We start from the raw sequence: 27,909 nt of genomic DNA on the forward strand, positions 1-27,909 counted from the left end.
TTTTGCCCTTGGCATTTTAATTATGATGTGTCTTGGTGTGGTCCTCTTTGGATTCCTCTTGTTTGGAGTTCTGTGCGCTTCCTGAACTTGTAAGTCCATTTCTTTCACCAGGTGGGGGAAGTTTTCTGTCATTATTTCTTCAAATAGGTTTTCAGTATCTTGCTCTCTCTCTTCTGGCACCCCAAAAATTCGGATATTGGTATGCTTAAAGCCATCCCGGAGGCTCCTTATGCTATCCTCACACTTTTGGATTCTTCTTTCTTTCTGCCTCTCTGGTTGGGTGTTTTTTTCTTCCTCATATTCCAGCTTTTTGGTTTGACTCTTCGGGTGCGGTGGTCTACTCTGTATATTCTTTATTTCAGACAGTGTATGCATAATTTCTGACTGGTCCTTTTCCATTTGTTTGGTATTCTCATTAAGGTCCTTGAAGGTCTCTTCAAGTTTCTCAGCGGTTTTTAGAAGATTCTTGAGTAACCTTATAAATATGGTTCTGTACACTGTGTCGTCCATTAGTTCGCTTTCATCTATTTCTCCTACTTGTGACATACTCCGATGTCTCCACATTTTGGCTGCCTCCCTGTGTTGATGGAGTGGCTTTGTGTGGTTGGTGACCTATAGGGGCCGGTAGCTCAGCTTCCCCAATCACCCTAGGTGGTCGCTCTTGGTACTCCCCTTTGTGGGCTGAGTGGCAAGTCTTGGTGTAGTTAAAAGCCCTGATTGCTGTTGGTACACTGGGAGGAATTGACCTCCAGGCCAATTGGCTGTGAGGGCCTGCTGTGTCTATAACGGAAGAATTGCTGTGCTAGAGACACAGTAGGGCTTTGGTGCTCACTGAGTCTGCCTCTTGAATGTGTCCCTTATGAGTGTGGTTGAAATCTGGTGTCGTCCACACCGACAGAAAAGTCACTCTCACTCTCCGATCGGCCGAGAGTCCCTCCCGTAGGCGTCTGGGTCCCCCGCGTGTCCCCAGAAACTGGAGTTCAGAGTGGTTGGGATTGTTGGTATCACTGGCGGGAGTTGATCTCCAAGCCAGTTGGCTGTGAGGATCAGCAGTGTCTCCACTGGGAGAGCTTCTGTGCTCAGCTTGAATGGGGCGGAGTCTCAGGGTGGCGCAGACAAGCTTTGGTTTCCCGTCTGCTCTGCCCTAAGAGGGGCGGTTTCTCCGTGCCCGAATTAATGCCTGCGTGCCTCTGAGAGAAGGCAGCTTTCGAGCCTCTCCCACTGCCTAACAGACCAGTTTCTCCCCAGCTGGGGCTTTGTTTTTCTCCCGAATGAGAAATCCAGTCACTGGGAGGGCTGTGCTCAGCTTGGATGGGGCGGAGTCTCAGGGTGGCACAGACAAACTTGGTTTCCGTCGGCACTGCCCTAAGAGGGCCGGTTCCTCCGTGCCCAAAACAATGGCTGCGAGCCTCTGAGAGAAGGCTGCTCTCAATCCTCGTCCGCTGCCAAAAAGACCAGTTTCTCCCCGACTGCAGCTGGATTTCAGTGCAGTCGGGCGGCCCTGCTTTTCTCCCAAATGAGAAAGCTAGCCACGCAGCGTCTGCTGCCCTCCCTCTCTGTGCGCTGCGAGCAAGTCTGCCGCGTATTCAGCCGCCCGCCCTTTCCGCGCTCAGGGATCTCCGCACCTCCACAGCTCCTGAGGCTCAGCGTCCCCCTCTCTGTTTTTCTCTAGTTGTAGGTTTTCCACTCTGCCAGCTTTGCGGTGGTTCTGGATGGTGTGCGCTCTGTTTTCCAGTTGTAGTTTCAAAATTGTTGTGGTAGGCAACAGTTAGGTGTTTACCTTATGCTGCCATCTTGGTTTCCTCTCCTCTTGTATCTTTAACTTTTTATTGTTTTATGTTTTTATTGATTTTACAGAGAGGAGCAGAAAGGGAGAGAGAGAAATATAAACTGGTTGTTCCTGTATACCCCCTCTTACTGGGGACCAATTCCCATATGCCCTGACTGGGAATCAAACTTGTGACTTCTCAGTGCATGGGACCAAAGTCACACAGGTCTGACAGAATATGTAGATTTTTAAGGTGAGATATTAAAAATAAACTATATACAGTGTAAGATATTTTGGCAACAACGAAGCAGGAATTTTAAAACACAGGAACAATCCCTGGCCATTGTGAGTATGGTTGAGTCTTGACCACATTTTGAAGAAAAAAAAAAAAGAGCCCTAACCAGTTACATCAGCCTGTGGACTGAAGGGTCCCAGGTTCAATTCCAGTCAAGGGTACATGCCCACATTGTGGGCTTGATCTCCAGCAGGGGGCATGCAGGAGACAGCTGACCAATGTTTCTCTCTCATCATTGATGTTTCTCTTTCCCTCTCCCTTCCTCTCTGAAATCAATAAAAATATATAAAAAAATGGATTGGGTGCTAACTTAAAAAAAAAAAACTTAGGAAAATTATAGATGTAAATGATTACTGCTAAATCAGGGGCTCTACATCATTTGAAAAAATATGTACAAACTACTCTATTTTTTACTGAAGTAAAAATAATTTAAACATAAAATAATTTAAAAGTATACAATTCAGTGACGTTTAATACACTCACAGTGTTATGCAGCCAACACCTATATTAAGTTGCAAAACACTTTTAGCACCCCAAAGGAAAACCCGGTATCCATTAAGCAGCCACTCTCTATTCTGTACTACCCTAGCCCGAAAACCACCAATGTGCTCTGCACCTCTATGGGTTTACTTACTCTGGATATTTCACAAACACAGAATCATACAGTATGTCTACTTAGTTATTTTAGATACATTAATAAATACAGTCAACCTATATATATAAAAGACTAAGCAACAATTCAACCGGTCACTATGACGTGCACTGACCCCTGGTGGTCAGTGAGCTCCCACAGCGGGACCGCTGCTCAGCTGACTGATGGGTGCCAGTCACTGGCTCACAGTTGGCAAGTGTAGCTGTGGTGGCACGAGCCTTGCCCACGAACACTCCCCGTGTGCCCCTCCCCCATCAGGACTGGGACTGGGATCATGACCGGCATTGGGACTGCCTGGGTGCGAGCCTGCAGCCACTTTTAGGTCATGGGTGCGCCGGTATCACCCTAGGATGGGCGCGTGGAGATGAGTGCCAGCAAGCCTACCGAGTGGCATTGGCAGGCGCAGCAGGGTCAGGATGAGCAGGAGCGGCAGGCAGGAGTGACAGGGATTGCCAGTTTCAGCCTGATACCTGCAGGCCATGCCGAGGGATCCCACCAGTGCACAGTGCACCAGGCCTCTAGTAATCTATATACATAAAAGCCTAATATGCTGCCCCCTTGGGAACTTGACCGGAAGTTCGATCGCTTGCTATGATGTGCGCTGACCACCAGGGGGCAGCACGGAACAAAGGGAGACCCTGGCTGGCAGCCAGTGAAGGTAGGCCCCAGTCGGCAGCCGGAAGGCCCTTAATGGCCCTGATTGCTGGCCAGGTCTAGGGACCCTACCTACACACGAATTTCACGCACTGGGCCTCCAGTATTATAATAACTTAGTATGGTGAAGGGTGGGTATTATATATTGAAAGTTGATGAGAGATCTTGAAAGTTACAATTATAAAAACCCCCATAAACTTGTAATTGTACAGTGACGAATGTTAAGACTTACTTGTGTTGAGCATTTATATATATACTAGAGGCCCAGTGCACAAAATTCGTGCACGGGGTGGGGGGTGTCCCTCAGCCCAGCCTGCACCCTCTCCAATCTGGGACCCCTCGAGGGATGTCCGACTGCCCATTTCATCCCTCTCACAATCCAGGACTGCTGGCTCCCAACTGCTCACCTGCCTGCCTTCCTGATTGCCCCTAACTACTTCTGCCTGCCAGCCTGATCACTGCCTAACCACTCCCCTGCCAGCCTGATTGATGTATAACTGCTCCCCTGCCAGCCTGTTTGCCCCCAACTTCCCTCCTCGGCCAGCCTGGTCACCCCTAACTGCCTTCCCCTGCAGGATTGATTGCCCCCAATTGCCCTCCCTTGCAGGCCTGGTCCCTCCCAAGTGCCCTCCCCTGCTGGCCATCTTGTGTCCACATGGGGACAGCTATCTTGATCTTGTATGTTGGAGTGATGGTCAATCTGCATATTACTCTTTTATTAGACAGGATAGAGGCCTGGTGCACGGGTGGGGGCCAACTGGTTTGCCCTGAAGGGTGTCCCGGATCAGGGTGGGGGTTCCCTTGGAGCATGGGGCAGCCTGGGCGAGGGGCCTGTGGTGGTTTGCAGGCTGGCCATGCCCTCCAGTGACCCAAGCGGAGGCCCTGGTATCTGGGATATATTTATCTTCTACAATTGAAACTTTGTAGCCTGGAGCGGAGCCAAGCCTTCAGCTAGCTCCATGGCGGCAGTCATTTCTGTTGGGGTTTATTCACCTTCTATAATTGAAACTTTGTAGCCTAGGCCTAGGCTGGCCAAGGCAGGTGGAAAGCTTGGCTTCCTCCTTCGCTGGGGGCAACCCTAGCCTGCTCTCTGCAGCTCCGTGGCTGCCGCCATTTTTGTAAGGATTTAACTTCTATAATTGAAACTTTGTAGCCTTAAGCGGAAGCCTGGGCTGGCCAGGGTGTGTGGAAAGTTTGGCTTCCTCCATTGCCGGGGAAACCCAAGCCTCCCTCCTGCTCTCTCAGTGGCGGCAGCCATCTTGGTTGGGTTAATTTGCATAATCACTCCTGATTGGCTGGTGGGCTTGGCTTGTTAGTGTAGCGGAGTGATGGTTAATTTGTATATTACTAGTTTATTAGATAGGATACCCTAGAGGCCCAGTGTATAAAATTCATGCACGAGGGGTGTGTCCCTCAGCCCAGCCTGCACCTTCTCCAATCTGGGACATCCCTCTCAAAATCCAGGACTGCTGCCTCCAACTGCTCGCCTGCCTGCCTTACTAATTTCCCCTAACCGCTTCTGCCTGCCAGCCTGATCACCCCTAACCACTCCTCTGCCAGCCTGATTGCCCCTACTGCCCTCCCCTGCAGGCCTGGTCACCCCTAACTGCCCTCTCCTGCAGGCTTGATTGCCCACAACTGCCCTCCCTTGCAGGTCTGGTCCCTCCCAACTGCCCTCCCCTGCTGGCAATCTTGTGTCCACATGGGGCTGGCCATCTTTGATCACATGGGGGCAGCCATCTTGTGTGTTGGAGTGATGGTCAATCTGCATATTACTCTTTTATTAGATAGGATAGAGGCCTGGTGCATGAGTGGGGGCCAGATGGTTTTCCCTTAGGGCGTGGGGTAGCCTGGACGAGGGACCTGTGGTGGTTTGCAGGCTGGTCAGGCCACTGGCGATCCAAGCGGAGGCCCTGGTATCTGGGACTTATTTATTTTCTATAATTGAAACTGTAGCCTTGAGTGGAGGCCAGGGCCGTCCAGAGCGGGCGAGAATCTTGGCTTCCTCCATCGCCGGGGGCAACCCAAGCCTCCTGCTCACTCAAGCTCCATGGATGCTGCCATCTTGATTGGGTTAATTTGCATACTCACTCTGATTGGCTGGTGGGTGTAGCGGAGTGATGGTCAATTTGCATGTTACTCTTTTATTAGTGTAGATACACAAATATACTATATATACAAACATCAAAGTATTATGCTGTGTACCTGAAACTAAATAAATATGCTATGTGTTAATTATACAAAAATGTAAAAAAAAAAAAAAAATTAAGATTTAAAGAATTAAAAAATCCCAAACAAGAACAAAACAACAACTCAAAGGTCCCAGAATGCCCATTATTGTTGAGGGAGCAAGTAATAAAGTCAAGAACCTACACGGGCACTGGTTTGACTACCTTTGCCCACTGTGGCCGTTTCTTCTAGTGTTTTAATCCCTACCTGTATTTTCCTCTCATCTGTTCTCTGGTCCCTTTTCCAGACGCTCCCTCACACTCAGCATTGCCCTGTCAATGTTGAGTACCTCTGCTTAGTTGGGTACCTCTTTTCCTCACATTTCTCATGCCTCTTTCTCTTTCATCATGTGTTATAATTCAGCAGTTCCCACTAGATAAATTCCCAACAATATTATTTTATAGAAACTGTAGCATATACATCTGAAAAAAACAATTCTACTGTGTTCCAACAGTCTGTTTTAAAATTTCTGTGTTGATTTTCAACAGTACACTACCCTAAAGTAAAGCAAATGCTAATGAAAACATCACTAAAGGACAGGACTCACTTCCTGAAGATACTTTGGTAGTGCTCTAAACTTTAAACATTTAATAGTTTAAACTTTACATAGCCCAATAAATTTAATAAAATTAAAAAATTATTAACTTTAATATTTTAAAAACAAGTACAATTAATTGACAAAACCAAAACTGAATAGTTTAAAAAGGGGTCATTTGCAAATGGGGTGAGGGTTGTGCTTAAAGGGATTTTTAAAAAAGTATATTTTATTGATTTTTTACAGAGAGGAAGGGTTAGGGATAGAGAGTTAGAAACATCGATGAGAGAAAAACATCAATCAGCTGCCTCCTGCATACCCCCCACTGGGGAATGTGCCTGCAACCAAGGCACGTGCCCTTGACTGAAATCGAACCTGGGACCCTTCAATCTGCAGGCCAATGCTCTATCCACTTAGCTAAACCGGTTAGGGCCGTGGTTGGCAAACTGCGGCTTGCGAGCCACATGTGGCTCTTTGGCCCCTTGAGTGTGGCTCTTCCACTAAATACCATGGCCTGGGTGAGTCTATTTTGAAGAAGTGGTGTTAGCAGAAGTTTAAGTTTAAAAAATTTGGCTCTCAAAAGAAATTTCAATCGTTGTACTGTTGATATTTGGCTCTGTTGAGTAATGAGTTTGCCGACCACTGGGTTAGGGCAAAGGGATTTTAATGAGAAGCTAGTTACAAGCACCACTTAGCAATCCGCTGAAGAATTATAAATAGAATCTCTGGTTAAGTGGTGCCCAGGACTCTCCTTCTGAGCTCCCTATTCCCAAGGGCAGGTTATCGGACTCCCTGGCAAACCTTGCCAACTTTAGTAGCACACTTGAGACTAGACCACAACAAGGAGTCCCTAGCAACAGCAATGTCCAGAGTTTCCTGACAAAAATACCCTTGTAGAACTAACCCTAGAGTTCAGCGACAGTTTCCCATTACTGATATTTTCTCCAGAAGTCAAAATTAAAAAGATTTTTTAAGGCAATAAGATTGGACTCCTCGGTGACCAATATAGGTCATAAAGCCAGCCTGTAAGGCTTTAAAGGCCTGACCAGTTTCCTGCTGTTTAAACAGAAGCACAAAACTCATGCCACAATTAAGCTTTCTCCAATACATTTGGTACCATAATAGATATTCAGAATTGCTTATAATACCATGGTTACTTGTATCTAAAACTAAAGGGCAACATTCAAAAATGAAACAAAACAAAGCAACCCACTGCCAAGAAAAACTAAAAGAAATTTTAGCATTTGAAGTTAAGATTTTGCTTGCAGTAATGTAGAAGCTATTAGTCTGTAATACCAAGCAATATAAAATGTAAATGAAGATATTTGGACTCAAACCAGGGCAGTGAACAGAAAATAGGAAAGAGAACTTTCAAGGAAGTGTCAAGTTAATAAAGGCAGTGGAGAGGACCCAGGAAGGCAAAATGAGCTAGAAAACCATTTGAGTACTATGGCTAAGTCAGTCATAGAATTGCTGACTCAAAGCTAATTAAATGTTGGGCAATTTAACTCCTAGCAAGAACATATCTTTGAGCTAGGAAAATAAAACAAAGGGTGAAGGATAAATCCAAATACACTGAAGTACATAAAAGCTTATACATTTTTTTTTTTCTCTTTCAGGGCTCAAGGTAGAATGTACTTAATGACAAGATCTCTGTAATATTCTATCATGTTGTCACACTTCAATTTTAGAGTCATGAAAACATTACTGGCAAGGCAGTAAGAAGCCCCCATACTGTAATAGGCCAGCCAAAGACAGGGTCTGAAGTAACCTACTGTCTCCTAAGGTACAAGTTTCTATAACCACTGAACTGTTTAAATATTCCATGAAACATTATGCTAAAAGGAGAGATAAATGGTTAAAAAGTAGACAGAACATGAGAAGTGGCCAACCCTTAGTCTAACTTGAGAGACAGATTAGCAGACAAAGGAGAAGAACCTTAGGGGAAAGAAATGAGTGAACTGATGGTGGTCTTGGAGATGTGGGCAGAGTGAGAAGTGTGTAAGGAGACATCGCTCTTTGGACACTTGCACCGCTTCCTCCTTATTCCTATAGTCCTCCTTCCTTTTCACTATTTGATCTCCTTCGTCAAATATATCTTTACCTGGGATTGAAGTTTCTTAGGCCTCATTCTACTCCCACCTTGCCAATTTTTAAATCTCAGTAAATAAAAACATCAATTTTGTCCCTTCCTACAAGTGTGATGCTAGGTAAAGTCATTTAACTACTCTAAACCATATTACAAAATGAAAATACCGAAACATAGTTGTCTCCTGAATGCTGCTTGGAAAACCCTTTCATAGTTGTTCCAAACTCTCTCTCTTCATCAAACATTCTGTCTTAACTTGCACTTGATATTCACCTGTCTTCAGAGACAGAGAAGCATTTAACATAAACTCCTAACAATTTTCTGCCCCCTCAATAGTTTGTCTCTTTAACTTAGGATAGAAGGGAGCAGCTCTACTCCATGGTGAGACCTGTCTTGAAGGTATTTTGTCTTCTCAGAGAGTCAGCTACATCCATTTTTCTTATTCACGTCCATGCTGCATCTCTAATTAAAAAAATCCCCCAAACAGGAACCTATCATAAGCTCTTCCCAACCCTGCTTACTTTTATTTTTTTTTTATGATTTTTGTTTTCATCATGTTTCAAAACAAACAAATGATAATAAGAATTAATATTTTACAAACTACTCAATCTCTTGCAACTTGACTCTCATAACTACTTCTAATGAAACTTCCGCTCAGAGTTTTTTCATCTTCTCTTTCCAAACATACAGCAGGGAGTCTATTCCTTTTTGCTGCTGGAAGTATTTCTCAGTAGCTGATTTCTCACCTTCCAGTTCTTCCTTACAAAATTGTTCATCATGGTGTGACCAGAGAGGTATCTTCTCAAAACAAAGATCTAATGAGATAACAAACCTTCCTACTGCCTGACCATTGAAGATATAAGCATGATAGGGGACTCCAAAATCTGATTGTTCCAACCTTTGCTCCCACTGTATATTACAACATATCTTACATGCCAGACACTGTTCTTTGGCCATATTACATACTATCCTGCCTCTGTGCTTTTGTTTATATTATTCCTCCATCCCCACTGTCCTTCATTAAAATATTAGCCACCTAAAAGTTGCAGGAGAAACAGTTCTGCCTGCCCCAAGGCTCCCTTCTTTGCCCAGCATTGATTTTTCCAACTTTGTATTCATAAATTTCTATTACACACATATCTATTACTGTAGCATTTTAATTCTCATATACATTAAATATGGATGTGGTTATCCCAGGAAATTATTAAGACCCAAGAGTCTGACCTCATGTCTTATTTCTTAAGTCCTTCTCTTTCTAGAAATGTATCTTCTGCATAAGAATATCCCAGTCCTGGCCAGTGTGGCTCGGTTGGTTGGAGCACCATCCTGTACACCAGAAAGTGGTGGGTTTGATTCCTGGTCAGGGCGCATGCCTGGATTGTGGGTTTGATCTGATTGATGTTTCTCTCTCACATCAATGTTTCTCTCTTTCTCCCTTCCCCTCTCTAAAATATCAATAAAATATACTTTTTAAAAAATCAAGAGTGCTCCATAAAAGTTTGAAATTTAAAAAAATGAGGTAAAGGTAAATGAAGCGTTCAGAATAAAAGGGAATATAAGATGGAACAATCCTCGTGAACACTTAAAATTCCTTCTCTCCACTCTCACATACACTCACTCCTGCTTGATGGACTTCACGGACAGGTGGTCAGACACCCACCAAGTTGTAACTCTGCCTTTGTGTGCTGTGGACGCTTTCCCTAAGGCTGGAGTGAGGAAAAGATAGTTTTGGGTGTTCTCAGCTACTGCTGCTGCTGCCAGTAGAAGAGTGGCCTTTAAGGCACACAAGATGGATTTACTAAGATGAGAACGAATAGTATCTTTAGGGCAGTCAGTAAAAAAGACCATTCAACTCCAGATACCAAACCAGTTTATTCTCTTAAAACAACAAAACCCCAGATATCAAGTGCCTCCGTTGTCAATGTTTATCATGGGCAAGAAACTCCCTTAACTGTTAAAATTTTTAAAAAAGTGTTTTCTTTCAAATTAAGATGGGAAAGTCATGTTTTATCATCTTTAGCTGGCAGGACTGGCTCTGAAGAGGGCATTATGCGCAGCTGAGGGCAGACCGCCCCTTTGAGGCAGTAGCTCAGTGGTAGTACTGAGAAGCAGCTGTGCGGGCTTGGAACCACAGGAATAAGACAGTGTGAGGAAAAGACTTGGACTCGTTGAGAAAATTAGAACTTGGAGAAAACTGAAGAGGCTTGAGAGTGACTGCTACAGGGAATTTCAAAGGAGTTTTGAGAACTTAGAAGCAAGGTGATTTCTGTGGGATGAGCCCCACAGTGTCACTGTTATATTAGTGAGAGGTGATAAGCCAGGCCCTTACTAAAACAAAAACCAGTAATTTTATTATCAGTATTATACCCCAATCGTATACCGGTGGGGTCCCTCAGCCTGGCCTGCACCCTCTCGCAATCTGGGAACCCTTGGGGGATGTTGGAGAGCAGGTTTTGGCCCGATCCCTGCAGGCCAGGTCGAGGGACTCCACCAGTGCACGAACCTGTGCACCGGGCCTCCAGTACTTTAATAATGAATGATGTCTATTTGTGAGCATCATATTCTGTTTTGCTGATATATTTTCAATTTCACATTTGAATCATAAGCATTTTTTATTATAATAATAAGTCCCTTTTGGCCAATACAATTAGTGGTAGTTTAACATAGTTGATCAAAGCAAGGAATTTTAAAAATATATGTACTGCAAGCACTTAATGTATAAATGTATTGCCATTCACCAATCAGTTGATGCAGGGCCCCATCAAGAAGGGTTTCCTATGATTCTTTCATATAACCCCCTTAAACCTTTATCTGTTCTTCCAGTTATTTATTAATTTATTTTTCAAGGGAAATGTTACGGACACTTGCAATCCAAATATAGAAACCTTACCCTACTTTGACACTCAACTTTTTAGAAACAACTCATCTTGAATGATTTCTTAGTAGAACTTTTACAGACATTTTAATGCTCATTTTATTGGTTTCCTAATATTTAATAGCATAAATTCAATAAAAAGTGCAATGGAAAACAAAGGGTGGTAAAAATATTACAATTAACCATTGATGAACATGTAACTCAACTGCTGAATGCCAAAGTTGAACAAAGATTGTGAAGAGCTGATACATCTGTACTGCCTGGAGTAAATAATTTATGACAGCTGGTCTAGGAAATCAAGGCTCCTTGAGAATGCTTCTAATGTGCTGATTTATGTGATAACTAGAGGGCCGGTGCATGAAATTCATGCACGGGAGGGTGTGTCCCTCAGCCCAGCTTGCACCCTCTCCAATCTGAAACCCCTCAAGGGATGTCTGACTGCCCGTCTAGGCCCGATCCTACTGGGCCTAAACGGGCAGTCGGACATCCCTCTCACAATCCAGGACTGCTGGCTCCCAACTGCTCGCCTGCCTGCCTTCCTGATTGCCCCTAACCACTTCTGCCCAGCCTGATCATCCCCTAACCAATCCCCTGCCAGACTGATTGATGCCTAACTGCTCCCCTGCAGGCCTGGTTCCCCCTCAATTGCTCTCCCCTGCAGGCCTGGGTCCCCCACAACTGCCCTTCCCTGCAACTTCCCTCCTCTGGCAGCCTGGTCACCCCTAACTGCCCTCCCCTGCAGGCTTAATCGCCCCCAACTGCCCTTCCTTGCAGGCCTGGTTCCTCCCAACTGCCCTCCCCTGCTGGCCTGATTGCCCACAACTGCCCTCCCTTGCAGGCCTGGTCCCTCCCAACTGCCCTTCCTTGCTGGCCTGATAGCTCACAACTGCCCTCCCTTGCAGGCCTGATCCCTCCCAACTGCCCTCCCCTGCTGGCCTGATAGCTCACAACTGTCCTCCCTTGCAGGCCTGGTCCCTCCCAACTGCCCTCCCCTGCTGGCCATTTTGTGGCTACATGGGGGCAGCCATCTTGTGTGTTGGAGTGATGGTCAATTTGCATATTACTCTTTTATTAGATAGGAGGATACATGGCAGGGCAGGACATACCCATGCTCCTGCCTTATTTACATTCACCTGTTACTTTGAAGAAAAATGTTTACTATGCCAGGATTTGACTAAGGATACAATAAATCTCAGTTTATATTGGTGAATGCTGCCATGTAAAATTACTCTTTCCTTTCCGAAATAAAGAGGTCTTAAAGTTTTATTTACATAAAACTTTAAAAAAATATCCTATCTACTAATCATTTTGTAGTCCCCCCCCCCTACTGCTATGTATAACTGTAATTAGGTTCACAACAAAATTGGTTTTATTGCTACTGTAAGTGGATTTTGAGTGGTTTTTAAACTTTACTATGCATAAGAATTACCTCTAATAATTCTGATGGGGATTGGGAATGGTACACTGGCAGGTATCTGGGCTTTTTATAAGCATGCCAGGTGACTGTGATGCAAGAAGTCTATTACCCAGTATTATCAGTAAGTTTTAATTAACAGACTTTATAAGTAGATTTATATTCGTCCAGGCAAGACATTTAAAGATTTTTGTCTCTTACCCTTCTTTTTGTTATATCATACTATACAAGACGTATAAGACAGTATTACAAATTTAGGCTTAAACCGGATGGTTTACAATGTGTTATTTTTTGATGAAGAGATAGTTTTTATGTGTTGGTATTAAAGATAACATTTACATTACTGAATGAAGAGAGTGATGTTTGATTAATTTTATCAGGAATAGGGATCTAAAATATTTACATTTGAATAAACAGAGTACCACATTTCCTTCTCCATTTTTGAAATGTTTGGAGATTATCCTCCCAAAAATCTTAGGTTGAATATTGCAGTAAAAAAGCAGAAATTATAAACGCTAATTGGTATATGACTTATAGATGATTTAATGTACCACCATTAGCCATTATCAATAAAGTCACATTCAAGGTGATATAAAGTTATAAAACTGTCACTGCATTATAGCTATTTTAAGGAAATTAAGACTATGTATTTCACTTCCTGAAACAATTGTCAGAGTGAGTTGCAGATCACAAAAACCAAGTGTAATGATAGTATATGGAATTAGGTATATTGACGGTGAAATGCATATTCTTTTGTTTACCCATAAGATTGCAAATCTTGAGAAACTATTAGTTCCTGCTATTAGCAAAAGGCAACTTTATGGAATTTTCCCCAGAGCATCAACCTGCTTTAGGGTTAGAAATAGCATTAAATTCACAACAAATTAAGTAATATATTTGTCATTTTGTACTTTCTTGGAGATACTGCAGCAATCTATATATATAAAACCCTAATATGCAAACAGACCAAACGGTGGAACAACAGAACCACCGGTAGCTATAATGTGTGCTTACCACCAGGGGGCACACACGGAACATGGTGGGTGTCAGCAGCAGGTGAGCAGGGACGCCAGACCAAGGCAGGGTGCCGGTCGCTGTCATCAGGGGAAGCCTCTGGTGGTTACTTGTTGGAGCCTGCGTGTAAGCTGACACGGTCCTTGCACCTGAAGGGGCTAGCAAAGCTTGGCCCTCTACCCACACAGTTTTCCCACACTTGTTTGGATGGTAGTTATCAGTAGAAACGAGAGCAACCATTTATGGCTTACCAAAGAGTCTGTAACTATTTACTGAAATTTACTATACTAAGAATCTGCCTGATTTGCTGTACTGAGAATTTGTCCTTCTGCTCTGCCTCTCCCTTAGAGATTAAGAGGAACAAAGAATACATTCCTCTTCACAGACCTCCTAGTCAGTATTTGTGTATAAAAGGCATTACACAGTTAATAAACGCACTACAGTCTCTTGATGATTCATAGTCCTCCCGATCCCGCTGTCCTGTCTTTCTTTCTTTTCTCAATTCCCAACTCCCTACCTCAGCCCGGTTCAACCTGTCAGGCTGGCCCTAAGAGTTACTGAACATTCTTTGCTCCCATGTGCCGTGGACCCGCCCAGTGCTTGCACCCGCTGCCAGCACTGACCTCAATTGCTTGGCACCATCAGTGGGTGCAAGCAGTGGCTGCCAGCCCCGATCAACCCTCAGGGCTTCTCCACCTCCTCCTGAAGGGCAATTGGAGCTAGCAGCCGCCTCTTGCACCTGCTGCCGCCGCTTGCACCCACTGCCAGTGCCTGCCCCACTTGCACTCACAGCTACTGCCAGCACCTGGCACCGGTCCTGATTGCTTGGTGCCGCCAGCGGATGTGAGTGGCAGCTTTTGGCCCTGGTCGTCCCTGAGGGCTTCTCCACCGCCCCCTGCTGCCGCTGGCCCCAATTGCTCTGCGCCGTAAGTGGGTGCAAGCGGAGATGGTGTTGTCAGTGCGTGGGAGTGAAGGCGGCGGGAGTGCGGAGGATGGGCTGAGACCCACCCCTGTGCCCACCACAGCCTCGCAGCCCACAGTTCCTTTTAAGGTGCATGAATTCCTGCACTGGGCCCTAGTAAATTATAAATATTTTCATATTTTATTGGCAGGTTGTCAAATTTTTTCTGTCTTCTATTAACATGTATTAGAATTATGGCAATGAAACTGCCATAATTGTATGGGGGGACTACAAAATGAAAAAAAAAGTAAATTATTACTGACCACCCACCATGGAAAGACATTACATTAGGTGCTGTTGGGGTTGAAATGATGAGTAGGAAATACTCCCTAATCTAAAGAAGCTTAAATTCACAATGGAATTAAGTAAGGGATGAATTAACATGTCAGGGAGGACAATCCTAAGACTAGGAGCAATGGACAGCTCAAGAAAATAATGACTTTTAAGTGGAGTTTTTGGGAGACAAATATTTAATGGGTAGGGAAGTAGAGGGGAAAAGATGTTTGCAAAAGTCACAAATTAGGATGCATACATGAAAACATAGGCTGTATGGTTTATGAAACTACAACTTGCCCTGAAGTTGGAGGAGAGGGCACACAGCTCAGATGGAGCTGGGGAAAGAGCTGGCACTGGCCATACAAAGACAAATACTTGTTAGAGCTTGCTGCTTAGTGGGAAACAGACAACAAGCTGATGATGGGGAAAAAATGCATACATATAGAATTATGCACAGGGTGTTATGAGACACATCTGAGGATTCAGGGAATGTTTCCTGATTGTGAAAAGCCACTCTAAGTAATGAGGTAAGGGGTGGGGATGGAGGACTTCTTGGATAAGGAGAATTAAATTATGTGGCCCACAGTCAAGGCCCATGAGTGACATGAGGTCCCATTACAATACTCCAGAGGAGAAAGGATAAAGGTCACACCACATCCAGGAGACAGTGGAATGTATTAACCTTTTGCACTCGGATGTCGAGTGTGACTCGACACGGTTAGCATCAGTAGCAGCTCGTATGTTGAATTGTATTGAATGTATCAATAATTTGAAATATAAAAAAATCCAAATAAATAAGTTTGTATGAAAAGAAACTCCAGTTTTTTTATTCTACTGCCGTGCTTTGTAAAATCTGGGGTATTTAAAAATTAAATCCCGAGTAGAATAAAGGAATCGAGAAAAAAGCAAGCGAGTGCAAAGAGTTAAGAGCTCTAATGAATAATCCTTAAACAATGAAGCTTTATAACTAATCCAGAGGGGAGGAATACTCCCTTTGCATACCTTCTGGGCAATCATGTTGCAGATCTCAGGTAGGAAATCCTCGCTGAGGAGCTTATAGAGCTGCCGTTCTCGAAGGGAGGTCCTCTCTCGAAAACTCTCAGTGACCTGTCTCCATTCTTCTTCTGTTTGGCACAGGAGCCACCAAGTGCCTTGACCTGGCCCTTGGGACCCCAAAAAAGAAAGGGATGGGTTCATTAAATAAATCCTCTTTTCCTACTTACTCTCAATTTTGTTTTTACTCTGGCTCATGAACAAAACCAGGGAATCAGCAAAAAAGACCTATTCCTTTTTAATTTGAAGGTTGATAATATATACTTTTGATTTTCCTGTTATTATCACTGTTTACAGCTAAAAGTGAATACTGACTAAAAATAATATAACTTTTGTGACCTTCATAGGGTAGATGTGAATATAGTAGAAATGCTTAAATGTATATTTTTTTCTGTGCAAATAGTTTTGATTTGACCTTTTGCAGTCTTCCCCAGTTCACAGACATTGAGATACAACTACTAAACTTATATTCTCCAAATTATGCGATTTGGATTACAAAATTGAAATCTCAATAGGAAACCAGTATACTCTCTTATGTAATAAAGCATTTTACATTAAAAAGATTGCTTGCTCTTTCAGAAGTTGCTCATTCATCTAAATGTTCGGGTAGATATTACACTGAGGCCAGGTAATAGGGCAAAAGTGAAAAGAAATACTCCTGATAAAAAGTTATCCTTCAGGAGAGACGGGCACAGAATAAAGTACAAGGAAGAGAGAACTGAAGGGCAACAAGGCTAGTTAGATGGCACTGCAACAATCTTAACTGCGGTGTATGACTCTGGAAAATGAGAATCCCCATCATAATACAAATCAATTGCCTTTACTTAATCCTTTCTAAAAACTCCAGCAGAGGTCATTACCATTTCTTGTCTGTGGCTCAGATACCATGGAATTTTTGTCCTGCTTCTCACTGAAAAAGAGATTAACAATTAAAACACAGACATGTTCAAAACTGTTATTTTCCCTATCAGGTAGATCCAACTAAATATGAGTGTGTGTGTGAGTGTGAGTGAGTGTGTGTGTATCAAGAGGGTAAGGTTATAATAAATGACTACTGAAAAAATGAATACTAAGATGGAAATGTATTGGAATAGAGGGGAAAAACTGACATAGGAACCAATTGTTATGGTAACATCAATCACAGGAAAATATTAACTTTTAAAACATCAAAAAATATCAAATAGAGGAGTGTTAACAGTTAAATACCAAGAAAAAAAAAGTATAACATTCCACTGTTATCCTCCCTTTACTCAGAGCTACACTGAAGATAAGGCATACAAGGACGGGCAAAAATAGGTTTGCAGCTGTAATACAAATAAATAACTAATAAATAATAATATAAGAATTAACTTTGTTTCACGTATTAACAACTGTAAACCTCTTTTTTTGCCTCATATAAGGTAGAGGTTAAGAATGTAGGTTAAGAACAAGGCTTGCCACTAATCAATGACCTTGTAAAAGTTAATTAATGTTTCTATAAAATGGAGTTATTAATAATGCTGACCTTACAGGAATGATGGGCATTAAATAAAATACAAAAATGCTCAGCATGAGTGTTAAGGATCATAATTACTTGTGCCCTGAATCATCCTAGACATATTATTCCACAGAACTTTCTGTGAGAATGAAAATGTGCTATATTGTTGCTGTCAATCTGGTAGCCATGAACCACATGTGGCCACTGAGCACTTGAAATGTGCTGTGGCTGATGTGACTGAGGAACTGAATTCAAAATTTTACTTCATATAAAAATATTTAAATACAGAGCTATCAAGAATAAAATCACCATTAGAGGCACAAGTCTATGTATGCTTGATAAAAGATTCTAAACAGTAAAAAACTCAATATAATGGACTAATTTGGGTGAGGACTGTTCATTAAAGCCGAAAGTCCGTTATATAATAAAGTAGGTTTTCTGAATGTGTATGTTAAAAATTGACAAATTAGTTTACCTGTTTTAACTAATGTAGACACATCTGTATAATTAAAATTAACTATGTATGAAAAGTTTAATTTCACAGTTTCCTATATGTATTATTGTAATTTTAAATTTATACGGAAGCAATCCAGTAAATGCTGTATTCACCAGTCTCTGCAAGTAAACAAATGCACAGGGCTGGGGAATGGCTTAGCGCATGTGGGAACATCTATGGTACAAGTAGAAACTGCTGCAGAAAGTCACACCAAGTGACAAGAGAACCAATTACCCGCGAGATGTGGTGTGACCACGTGCTATTCATTTGCTGAACATTGTTTATAAGAAGTGACTCTTGGATTTAAATGTAGGTTATAGTTGTAGATACGTAATATTTATGTTGGCAAAATTACTAAAGTGTTTGTTTTTTTTTCAAAATATGGCCTATTCATGAAAATCTGTTAAAAACAACAGTGAAACACTGGCTCAGTGATTAAGTCTCGACCTGTGAAACAGGAGTCACAGTCCAATTCCAAGCCAGGGCACATGCCCAGATTTCGGGCTGTATTCCCAGTGAAGGGCATGTAGGACGTAGCCAATTGATGATTCTCTCTCATTGAAGTTTCTATCTCTTTCTCCCCCTCTCCCTGCTTCTCTGTGAAATCAATTAAAAAAGCACACACAAAAAAACCTAGTGAATTAACAACAAAAATAACCTGTAGCAAGTCTTGGTTAAAAGCATTTTAAAATTAACAAGGTGTTAATTTTCACATATGACATACGGATTGGAAATTTTGTCCCTTAAATCCGAAGTCCATTAAATTGAGGTGCACAAAATTGAGGGCTTACTGTATTCTTAACACTAAGGTACTTTAATTTCACTTATAGTGAAATGTAGATATGAAGCAGCTTTTTGAATACTTAAGGAGATATAGATTGCTAACAAAATCCAGAAACAGATGTTGTGTGTACAGAATATAATTATAGGACATTTCTCAGAAACACTATAGAAGGAAAGCTGCAATCTGTGGTCTAATTTCTGGAAAGTTAAGCAGAATACTGATTCTTAAATGTAAAATCAAATCAAATTCTGATAGGTTTATTCATAATCTGATTCCTAAAAATACTTTTTAGTGGTTAATAAATAACACAGTAAAAAATCTGGCTTACTTCAAGCATTTAGATTATTTAGTAGTGCTAAAATTAGAGGGAAGGAGCAGATTGACTTGTCATTGGTTTTTAAGAATACGACCTAGGCCGAAACTGGTTTGGCTCAGTGGATAGAGCGTCGGTCTGCGGACTGAAAGGTCCCAGGTTCAATTCCGGTCAAGGGCATGTACATTGGTTCCGGGCACATCCCCAGTAGGGGGTGTGCAAGAGGCAGCTGGTCGATGTTTCTCTCTCATCGATGTTTCTAGCTCTCTGTCCCTCTCCCTTCCTCTCTGTAAAAAATCAATAAAATATATTAAAAAAAGAAAAAGAAAAAAAAAAAAAAAGAATACGACCTAACTCCCACAGGTGTATAATAACAGATATGATCCAGATTTACATAATGTAGGTCAGATTCTGAAAACCCTTCACTAAGATTCACATGCTGCAATTTCCTAAAAGATAATGACATATAAATAAAAATTCCCAAATGTAACAGAATCTCTTTTTCTTTGCTAAAATTAAATATAAAATACTTTAACCTTTTGCACTCAGATGTCGAGTGTGACTCGACACAGTTAGCATTAGAATAAAGGAATCGAGAAAAAAGCAAGAGAGTGCAAAGGGTTAAAACATGTTTAATAACTTGCCTTTTCTTTATTTTAGGAAATTGAATTCTAAACAAAACAAAGCATGTTTGCTACTAAAATCTCCCTAATGGTAAAGAACTAACCCCTAAACTTAGCCTATTTAATAAAAAGGTAATATGCAAATTAACCATCACTCTGCCACAAGATGGTGGCGCCCAGCCCCCTCAGCTTCGCTGGAGACAGGGGCCTGCCCGCAGCTCCCCCCGGCCGAGCACAGGCCAGAGAGGAGAAGGCGGCTGGGCTCGCGGAAGCGGCGCAGCTCCCTCCCGGCTCCCATGGAAGACACATGACTCCGGGAGGCGTGCTGCGGTTCCCGCCGGGCCCGCAGAAGCGGCGAGCAGCCTACTGGGCGCGATAGGCTACCAGTATAAGATATAAGTCTATTAAAATGCTGATTATTAATCAACATAATCACAGAATTAACTTTCTCCATGTTCCTATAAAAATGTGTGACACAACAAATTTTTTAGAAGTTAATACATACTGAGTGAGCATGGTTTTTAATCTGTTACACTGTCACTTTGTCTACTTCGTTAATCATCTTATTAGTATGTCCACTGTCCAATAAAACAATAGGCTTAGACAGAGAATAGGTAACTTGCTAGAGGTCATGCAACTAGGGCTTCCTGATTTTCTAGTACACACTTGTAATTTCATGAGGATTCTGATCCAGGTCTTCATAATCTAGGTCCCATGTCCTTCCCATGGCATGAGAAACAAGTGAAAATAGGTTCCTTTCAGCAAGAGGATCTATAACCATCAAGGACTAACGACTGTCTTACCTCACTATAATCTCCTCCTGTAGTTTCTTCCGTTTGGGGGGTCTTCCTCTTCTTTTACCCGTTTTCCCAAGAATGCCTAAGCCATTTTTTTGTCCTTCACTTTCCCTAAGAAACAGCATATTAAATAGAAATGTTTTGTCATAGTACTGATGTATTAAAAGTACAGCTTTCCTAGCCATGAGGCTACTGAAATGGATTAAATATAGCTATCACTGGGAAAGGGTAACATCCTATCTTCTATTATTAGAATGTTGAACCAAGGAAAACTGACATTTTACAATATTAAAATCTGAGTAAGACCTAACACTTTCCTAATAGTGAGCAATGCTCCCAGCAATAAGAAAACCTACATAAAACAAGATGGTAGCATCATTACAGGATGCTATGTAAAGGATTCTTCCTCATTTAAGAGCAGTTAGTAAGGCTATGGTTCAGACATTGAGTACAAAAGAGGAAAACAATGGCAGTGAAATGACTGTACTGCTAAGAACCTGCTGTATAGAATAGTCTCTGATAAGGGAAGTGGTGCTCCTCAGAAACCTCACAGCAAAATAGTACCTTTAACCACTTGCTATTACTGGCTACAGTTTACTTCCTCTTTTACTTCTGTATGAAACAACTCCCTTTCCATCTCTTTGCAGGTGTGCTGTCATAATTAGGTCCTTCATAAGGAAAAAAAAAATAGTGCTACTGATGCATTTAGTTTTAACGACATTTCTGTACAGTAACTACCACAGTTCTGATCTTAAACAATGTACCTGCTCAAAGAGAGTTCTCTGTTGGATTTTCCTTGTATTGGGTCCTCCTTGTACATTCGAGTTCCATAGAAATACCAATATAGTGCCCCAGAATTATCTTCACCTAATGGCTCCACGCGGAGACTGTCTGCATCTAGACCCTAGTTTTAAGAACAGGAAAAAGAGATTTGGGGACATGGGGAACAAAAAAGGAGAAAACTAAAATGAGGATTCCAAATTTATACTCAGATATACCTTATATTTAAAAATGCCCAAGTACCTAAATAATATTCAATCAGGGCATATGAAAGAGATATAAAATGCTTGCCATCCCCATCATTGCTCCCATTTCACCTAGAAAAAAGAAATCAAAAGGAACTTGATGAACATCCTATCCTATCCTATCTAATGAAAGAGTAATATGCAAATTGACCATCACTCCAACACACAAGATGGCTGCACCCATGTGGTCAAAGATGGCTGCCCCCATGTAGACACAAGATGGCCACCATAGATGGCCAGCAGGGGAGGGCAGTTGGGAGGGACCAGGCCTACAAGGGACGGCAGTTGAGGGCGATCAAGCCGGCAGGAGAGGGCAGTTAGGGGCAATCAGGCTGGCAGGGGAACAGTTAGGGATTAATCAGGCTGTCAGGGGAGTGGTTAGGAGGTGATCAGGCTGGGCAGAAGTGGTTAGGGGCAATCAGGAAGGCAGGCAGGCGAGCATTTGGGAGCCAGCAGTCCTGGATTGTGAGAGGGCAGTCGGACCTCCCTCGAGGGGTCCCAGATTGTAGAGGGTGCAGGCTGGGCTGAGGGACACCCCCCGTGCATGAATTTCGTGCACTAGGCCTCTAGTCCTATATAATAAAAGCATAATATGCAAATCGACCAAATGGCCGAACAGTAGAATGATCATCTGGGACCATGCTATGACACTCCCTGGCGCCAGGCCAGCCAAGGTCGGTGCTATGCAATTGGTTGGGGACCCGGCCATTGCCCCATGATCACCCTGCAGAGGTTAGGCCCAGACCACCAATGGGTGGGCTGCAGCAGGTGGGCAGGGTCTAGGGTGCCGGCGGCCAGAGGAAAGCCCAGGTCCCGGGTGCTGGTGGCCAGAGGGAAGCCCAGGTCCCAGGTGCCAGCGGCTGGAGGGAAGCCTGGGTCCCGGCAGCTGGGGGAAGGAAGGCCCACTCTTGCACGAATTTTGTGCATCGGGCCTCTAGCATTGGCTTGACTTGTTTTATGTGTGCATCCATAAAAGAAAAGACAATTACAACAGAGCAGAATCTGCTGTATGAAAGCTGTCTCACATGATTCTCTATTGTAATCTATCATAAGCTACAGTATCCACTTTACCCCAGGGTCTGACCTGTATTGGTCTTCTCATTGCTATTAAAGTCCTTGAGTTTTCAGTAAAGACTGTGCTAAATTGCACAATGATTTTTATATCATGTACATGAGTAGGGCTGAACTGAGAAGTCATTAATATATTTGATCATTTCTAACTGAACAGGATTAGAAGTTGACCTTCCTATGAATGAAAAGCAATAGCCTACACCTTCCCACTCTGAGACAGACTTCTAAACAGATAACAACAGAATAATGGGAGCGAAGAACTATACCTTCCTTTGCTGGCACTTTTTTAATAACGTGTATAAACATGAAGGGACAAACTCCACTTGCATAAACGGGTTAAAGTCTTTGACTTTCAATAAATAGTTTAATTACGTTAAATCAAATTTCAGACTTTAGGAAACATGTTGGTGTTTTTTTTTATCTCTAGAGCAGCAATTTTCAACTGGTGTTGCGAGAATTTTAAAACACGAAATACCTGACTATTTAGTCAGGGCACTGACCTCTTTTCCCTTAGGTCATTAAAAAAAAAAAAAAAATGACAACAGCTAACAATACCCATTCTATGTGAATTTATCAAAATTATACCTATTTTTGGTCAAATCAGACAAAATATATTTTTCGGTGTACAGCAAAATTTTAGTGTGCCATGAGATGAAAAGATTGAAAATTGCTGATCTAGGGCAAGGGCTTGCCAGTTAAGCACCTTTAGAAGATCGAAGACATCGTCTGCATCTAGCCGGTAATCACAGAGGCGGTGGAGGATCTCCACACGCGTACGAAGAGGCAGGTCTTGGAAACTGGCTTCTCTCAGTGGGTTGGGCTTCCCTTCCTCCAGCTCCCAGCGGTAGTTTATGATGTCCTCTAGGTAGCTGTGGAATGTCTGAGGCCTAGCCAGATACAAAAATACATTAATATAAAATATAGAGAGTGAGTGGGGCAGGGGAGAGAGAGCTGGTGGTTCGAGAGCTGAGAAATCTTAAATGGAAAGCAGAAAATGAAGAGGCAGTAACAGGAAGGGTCTGAAAGTCCCTCTCTGAAGCCTCATGTTATTATACTATCTATCTGGACTTTATATTGTCAAATTTCAAAGAAAATAAGCATGTTAAGAGTTTCTCACAGAGTAGGTTGTTTTATTTTAAACCACTAAGAGCACAATTGGGTAAAATAGGTAAAAGTTTACTAATCAATGGTATGGATTGTGAAACTGAGGCCAACAGTCTTACCTTCGCTTGTACAGATAAAGAGACTACAGAGTTTGGATGCCACTTCAAAATTAGAGCCAACACTTAGATGGCAAACAAAAAAGAAACTCAATGTCTGCCTAGCCTAATGAATTATATTTCAGGTTAAAATGCAAATATGAAAAAAACTTCTCTAGAATACAAGTATCCACTCCAATGTGCAACTATAATTTTATATTCTGTTATACAGAAATTTTAGGACATATTATAAAATACTATATTCTAAATTCTGAAAATGGCTTAGAAATACAATAGGAAACATTTAAGGCAGCTTGATAGCAATCTAAAATTTTTCAGTTAGAGTTTGATTGGCAATTTTCTGTACTTTGATAAGTACCTAATAAAGTATTTAATTGTCACATGGTTATCCTACACTTCAATGCTTGATTTAAAATTTTTTTTCTCACTAAGCAAAGATGTATTACAAGAATTATATGTCAGCCCTAGCAAGTGTGGCCCAATTGGTTGAGTGTCATACCAAGTACCAAAAGGTCATCGGTTCGATTCCTGGTCAGGGCACATGCCTGGGTTGTGGGCTCAATCCTCAGTAGGGAGTTTGCAGGAGGCAGCCAATCAATGTCCCCCTCCCCCCTCTCTCTAAAATAATTAAAAACATAGAGGCATACTACCATGTTGACTTGTAATCTATGGTAGTTATAATAGTAGAAAAAAATGAGAGGAAATATTCATGGGAAAAAAGCAAAGGATCTTAGGAAAATAAATTAAACATTTTCCTTTTTCAAAGAGAGAAGAAACTATTTCTTTACAATAAACACCTTAACTGGGGAAAATGTGTATGCGTTAGTTTATCACAATACAGTGTAATCCCTCTAAATATCAAGGTTCTCAGAATCTGATTCAATTGCAGCATTCACATTCATAGCATGGGCACTGGCATATGCATAACTGCTTGAACCTTAGTGGTTTAGACTGGCTTTCTCTCTCCAGTGCCTGTGAAGCTGATGATGCCCTTTCAAGAGGGAGAAGCTGGACAAAGTGCAGTTCAAACTGGTGGTAAAAAGCTGATAGTGTGGCAATGATGAATTTGAAAATAAAATGGAGTATTTTTTTGGTAGTGAGGAGTATGAAGAAGACAATTATCTCTTTGGTAGTAAATTCATTTATCTACCACATACTTTCTAGAATTTCTAGTGCACACCAAGCACCTCAAACAATAGGCATGTTTTTCCTAGACTAAAATAAAATATGGAATCTATGACATTGAGATCATTTCACCAGCATGATAGCTTCATTGGAGGATGTGGCAGGAGACAGGCTGGGCCAGGCCAGGGAGAACTTCCATATTCCAGTGTGAGGCAATGGAAGCACAAACATACTAACCCAACAAACACTATAAATGTTCAGTGTTGTTCTTTGTGCCTACAATCTGCCTGAAAGCCTCTCCCTGTCCCAAAGAATTGCATGTTTGATATTCCTTTCCAATAGCACCTTTTTACTACTCAGTTTCAATTGTATCACTTTTGCTAACAGTTTTCTTGGCATCTCCATACCTCCTTACCACGAGGTACTTGACAGTTTATAATTTAAGACAATTCATTTTCCTTGTACACACACTTGATCTTAGCCAAAAAGCCAAGAAGCGATCATTCTCCTTGTATATAAATATACCTTCACGTAAATCTACTAGTGTCCTGGTGCACAGATTTGTACACATCGAAAGGAAATTAATTAGAAGAAATACTTTAATATCGCTATTCACCCTTTCTTTATAATAGAAGTTTCAACCAAATTCACAATCGACAATGACAGATGGAAACACATGCGTGCGACTAGCGCCAGCGATAGCTTTACATGTATCATGCATGTGCGAGTCAACTTAAGCCTTTTATAGATATAGAATAAACTTGCTTAATTAGACCTGCTTCCTGATTTAGCTAAACTTTTTCCAGCCCAGTGAAGTACCCCAACATCTCTTTTAGGTAATTGTCAGTAACACCGCAGTAAACATCAACACGAAGCAGATTATTATTGTAGATCACGCAGGGAGAACAAAGGGTAAAATATTTAACTGCAGCAGTGTTTGACTATATTCTGCGCAGTGAGAAAACCTGAAGTCATTTCCAAGGTCCAACATTTCTTACTTCTTTTCAGCCAGGTCAAGTTTCTAAATTTTCTAAATCTCTGTTTTCCAGATAATGAAAAGAAAATAGGATTCTGCCGAAACCGGTTTGGCTCAGTGGATAGAGCGTTGGCCTGCGGACTCAAGGGTCCCGGGTTCAATTCCGGTCAAGGGCATGTACCTTGGTTGCGGGCACATCCCCAGTGGGGTGTGTGCAAGAGGCAGCTGATCGATGTTTCTAACTCTCTATCCCTCTCTCTTCCTCTCTGTAAAAAATCAATAAAATATATATTAAAAAAAGAAAATAGGATTCTACCGAGTCTCCTATCTACCTACTGCAGGACTTCTGTGAGGATCAAATGAGATGAGGCACCGGAAAACGCTTCACAGACATTTGGTTAAAGTATGAAATGTTTGCACCTTGTTATAAAGCAAGTCGGGTTCCTGGGCTGAAGAAACTCCAAGGAGGCTAGTCACTAGGGAAAGGAAGCTGGGCATTGCTATGTGATGTCATTACCCAGCGCCCACAGGCTGGAGGCCGCATTAGCTGCAATTTGGTGGGGTGTAGCTCCGGGGTGGCGGCAGGGTCTGTGTCCCACTTGGGGGAAGCCGAGTGTTGGTTTGTCAGCACCAGGACTGTGTTGCCGTTTATTTTTAAATGGCCAGTGTGCATCATGGCAACTCCTGTGTTGAGCGTCTGCCCCCTTGTGGTCAGTGTGCAACATAGCTAATGGTCAGACAGACCGACACTTAGCCGCACGCGCGCTCGCATGTGTGTGTGTGTGTGTGTGTGTGTGTGTGTGTGTGTGTGTGTGTATCCCTTTCTTTAAAACATCTGAAATTCAAGAAGAAAAGAAAACTAAAAACAAAATATTTTCATTGATTTTTACAGAGAGAAAGGGAGAGAGAGAGATAGAAACATTGATGAGAGAGAAACATCGATTGGCTGCCTCCTGCATGTCCCCTACTGGGAATCAAGCCCACAACCCGGGCATCAAACTGGTGATCTCTGGGTGCATGTGTTGACACTCAACCACCGGGCCACACCAGCTCAGCAAAAACAACTTAAAAAAAATGTTTTTATTGATTTTAGAGAGAGAGAAACACCGATGTAAAAGAAACGTTGTCTTGCCGGTGTGGCTCAGCAGTGGAGTATAGACCCAGGAACCAAGAGGTCACTGGTTCAATTCCTGGTCAGGATGCATACAGGAGGCAACCGATCGATGTTTCTCTCACCTTGATGTTTCTTTATCTCTTTCTCCCCCTCTCCCTTCTTCTCTCTCTAAAACCAGTAAAAACATTTTTAAAAAGTCAACTACAGAAAGAACCAAACATAGGACTTGGGAATCCATTTGTAAATACTCAGTTTACACTGTTCTGTCGTTTGGGCTAATGACCAGTACTGGTTTGTTAGGAGACATGAAACATCTTGGTGACTGGTTGATTGGTTGATTTTCTCTGCAAAAGTTAAGATCAGAATTACTCACGTGATATCCCTTCGTTGATAGCAGCCCTGAAGCAAGCAGGCGATCAGGTCACTAATAAACTCTGCATCATCTCTGTGAAGAGCTGCTTCTAACTCCTGAGAAGGAAGAGAGAGTTGAGAGATCAAAATCCATCTGCCTTGCCTCCCCACCCCCTGATGCCTCCCCCATGCAACTTAATGGTCAGTGTAGCAGAAATGCTAGTCATGGATCAACTCTGACCATCTTCCCCACAATTCCTGCTAAAGGAGCAACTCGAGTTCAACTTCCTGTTTTTCCATGGGGTTTATTTCTCATCTTGCTCATTTCCAAGCTCCATTCCTTTTATCAGCACACTAAAAGAAATACGTACACATATACCACTTTTTATAAATCCACTAGTGGCCTGGTGCACAAAATTTGGGCGGGGGGGGGGGGGTGTCTCTCAGCTCGACCTGCACCCTCTCCAATTTGGAACATCCCTCTCTCAATCCGGGACTGCTGGCTCCTAACCATTCACCTGACTGCCTGCTCGCCCCCAACTGCCCCCCCCCCCGCTAGCCTGATCGCCCCTAACCACCTCTGCCTTGGCCCCGCCACCATGGTTTTGTCCAGAAGGTCTCCCAGTCTAATTAGCATATTACCCTTTTATTAGTATAGGTAATTATCAGAGTTTACGTTACATAAATATGCTATACTGCTTTCTATTTTTAAAAAATATATA

General features: G+C 42.3%; 1 protein-coding gene across 1 annotated transcript in view; it reads right to left on the minus strand.

Moving 5' to 3' along the window:
- The window catches only part of LOC103304095 (chromatin remodeling regulator CECR2), a 205,141-nt gene that overhangs the window by 37,207 nt on the left and 140,025 nt on the right, over positions 1-27,909 (minus strand). The window contains exons 2-7 of the mRNA XM_054718673.1: positions 27,210-27,304; positions 23,105-23,288; positions 21,070-21,209; positions 20,312-20,416; positions 16,676-16,725; positions 15,765-15,925 (exon numbers count right to left, since the gene is read on the minus strand). Of these exons, the coding sequence (XP_054574648.1) occupies positions 15,765-15,925; positions 16,676-16,725; positions 20,312-20,416; positions 21,070-21,209; positions 23,105-23,288; positions 27,210-27,304 (735 nt within the window). The remainder of the gene's footprint in view (positions 1-15,764; positions 15,926-16,675; positions 16,726-20,311; positions 20,417-21,069; positions 21,210-23,104; positions 23,289-27,209; positions 27,305-27,909) is intronic.

Source organism: Eptesicus fuscus, chromosome 7 (assembly GCF_027574615.1).
Source record: "Eptesicus fuscus isolate TK198812 chromosome 7, DD_ASM_mEF_20220401, whole genome shotgun sequence".
Lineage (NCBI taxonomy): Eukaryota > Metazoa > Chordata > Mammalia > Chiroptera > Vespertilionidae > Eptesicus > Eptesicus fuscus.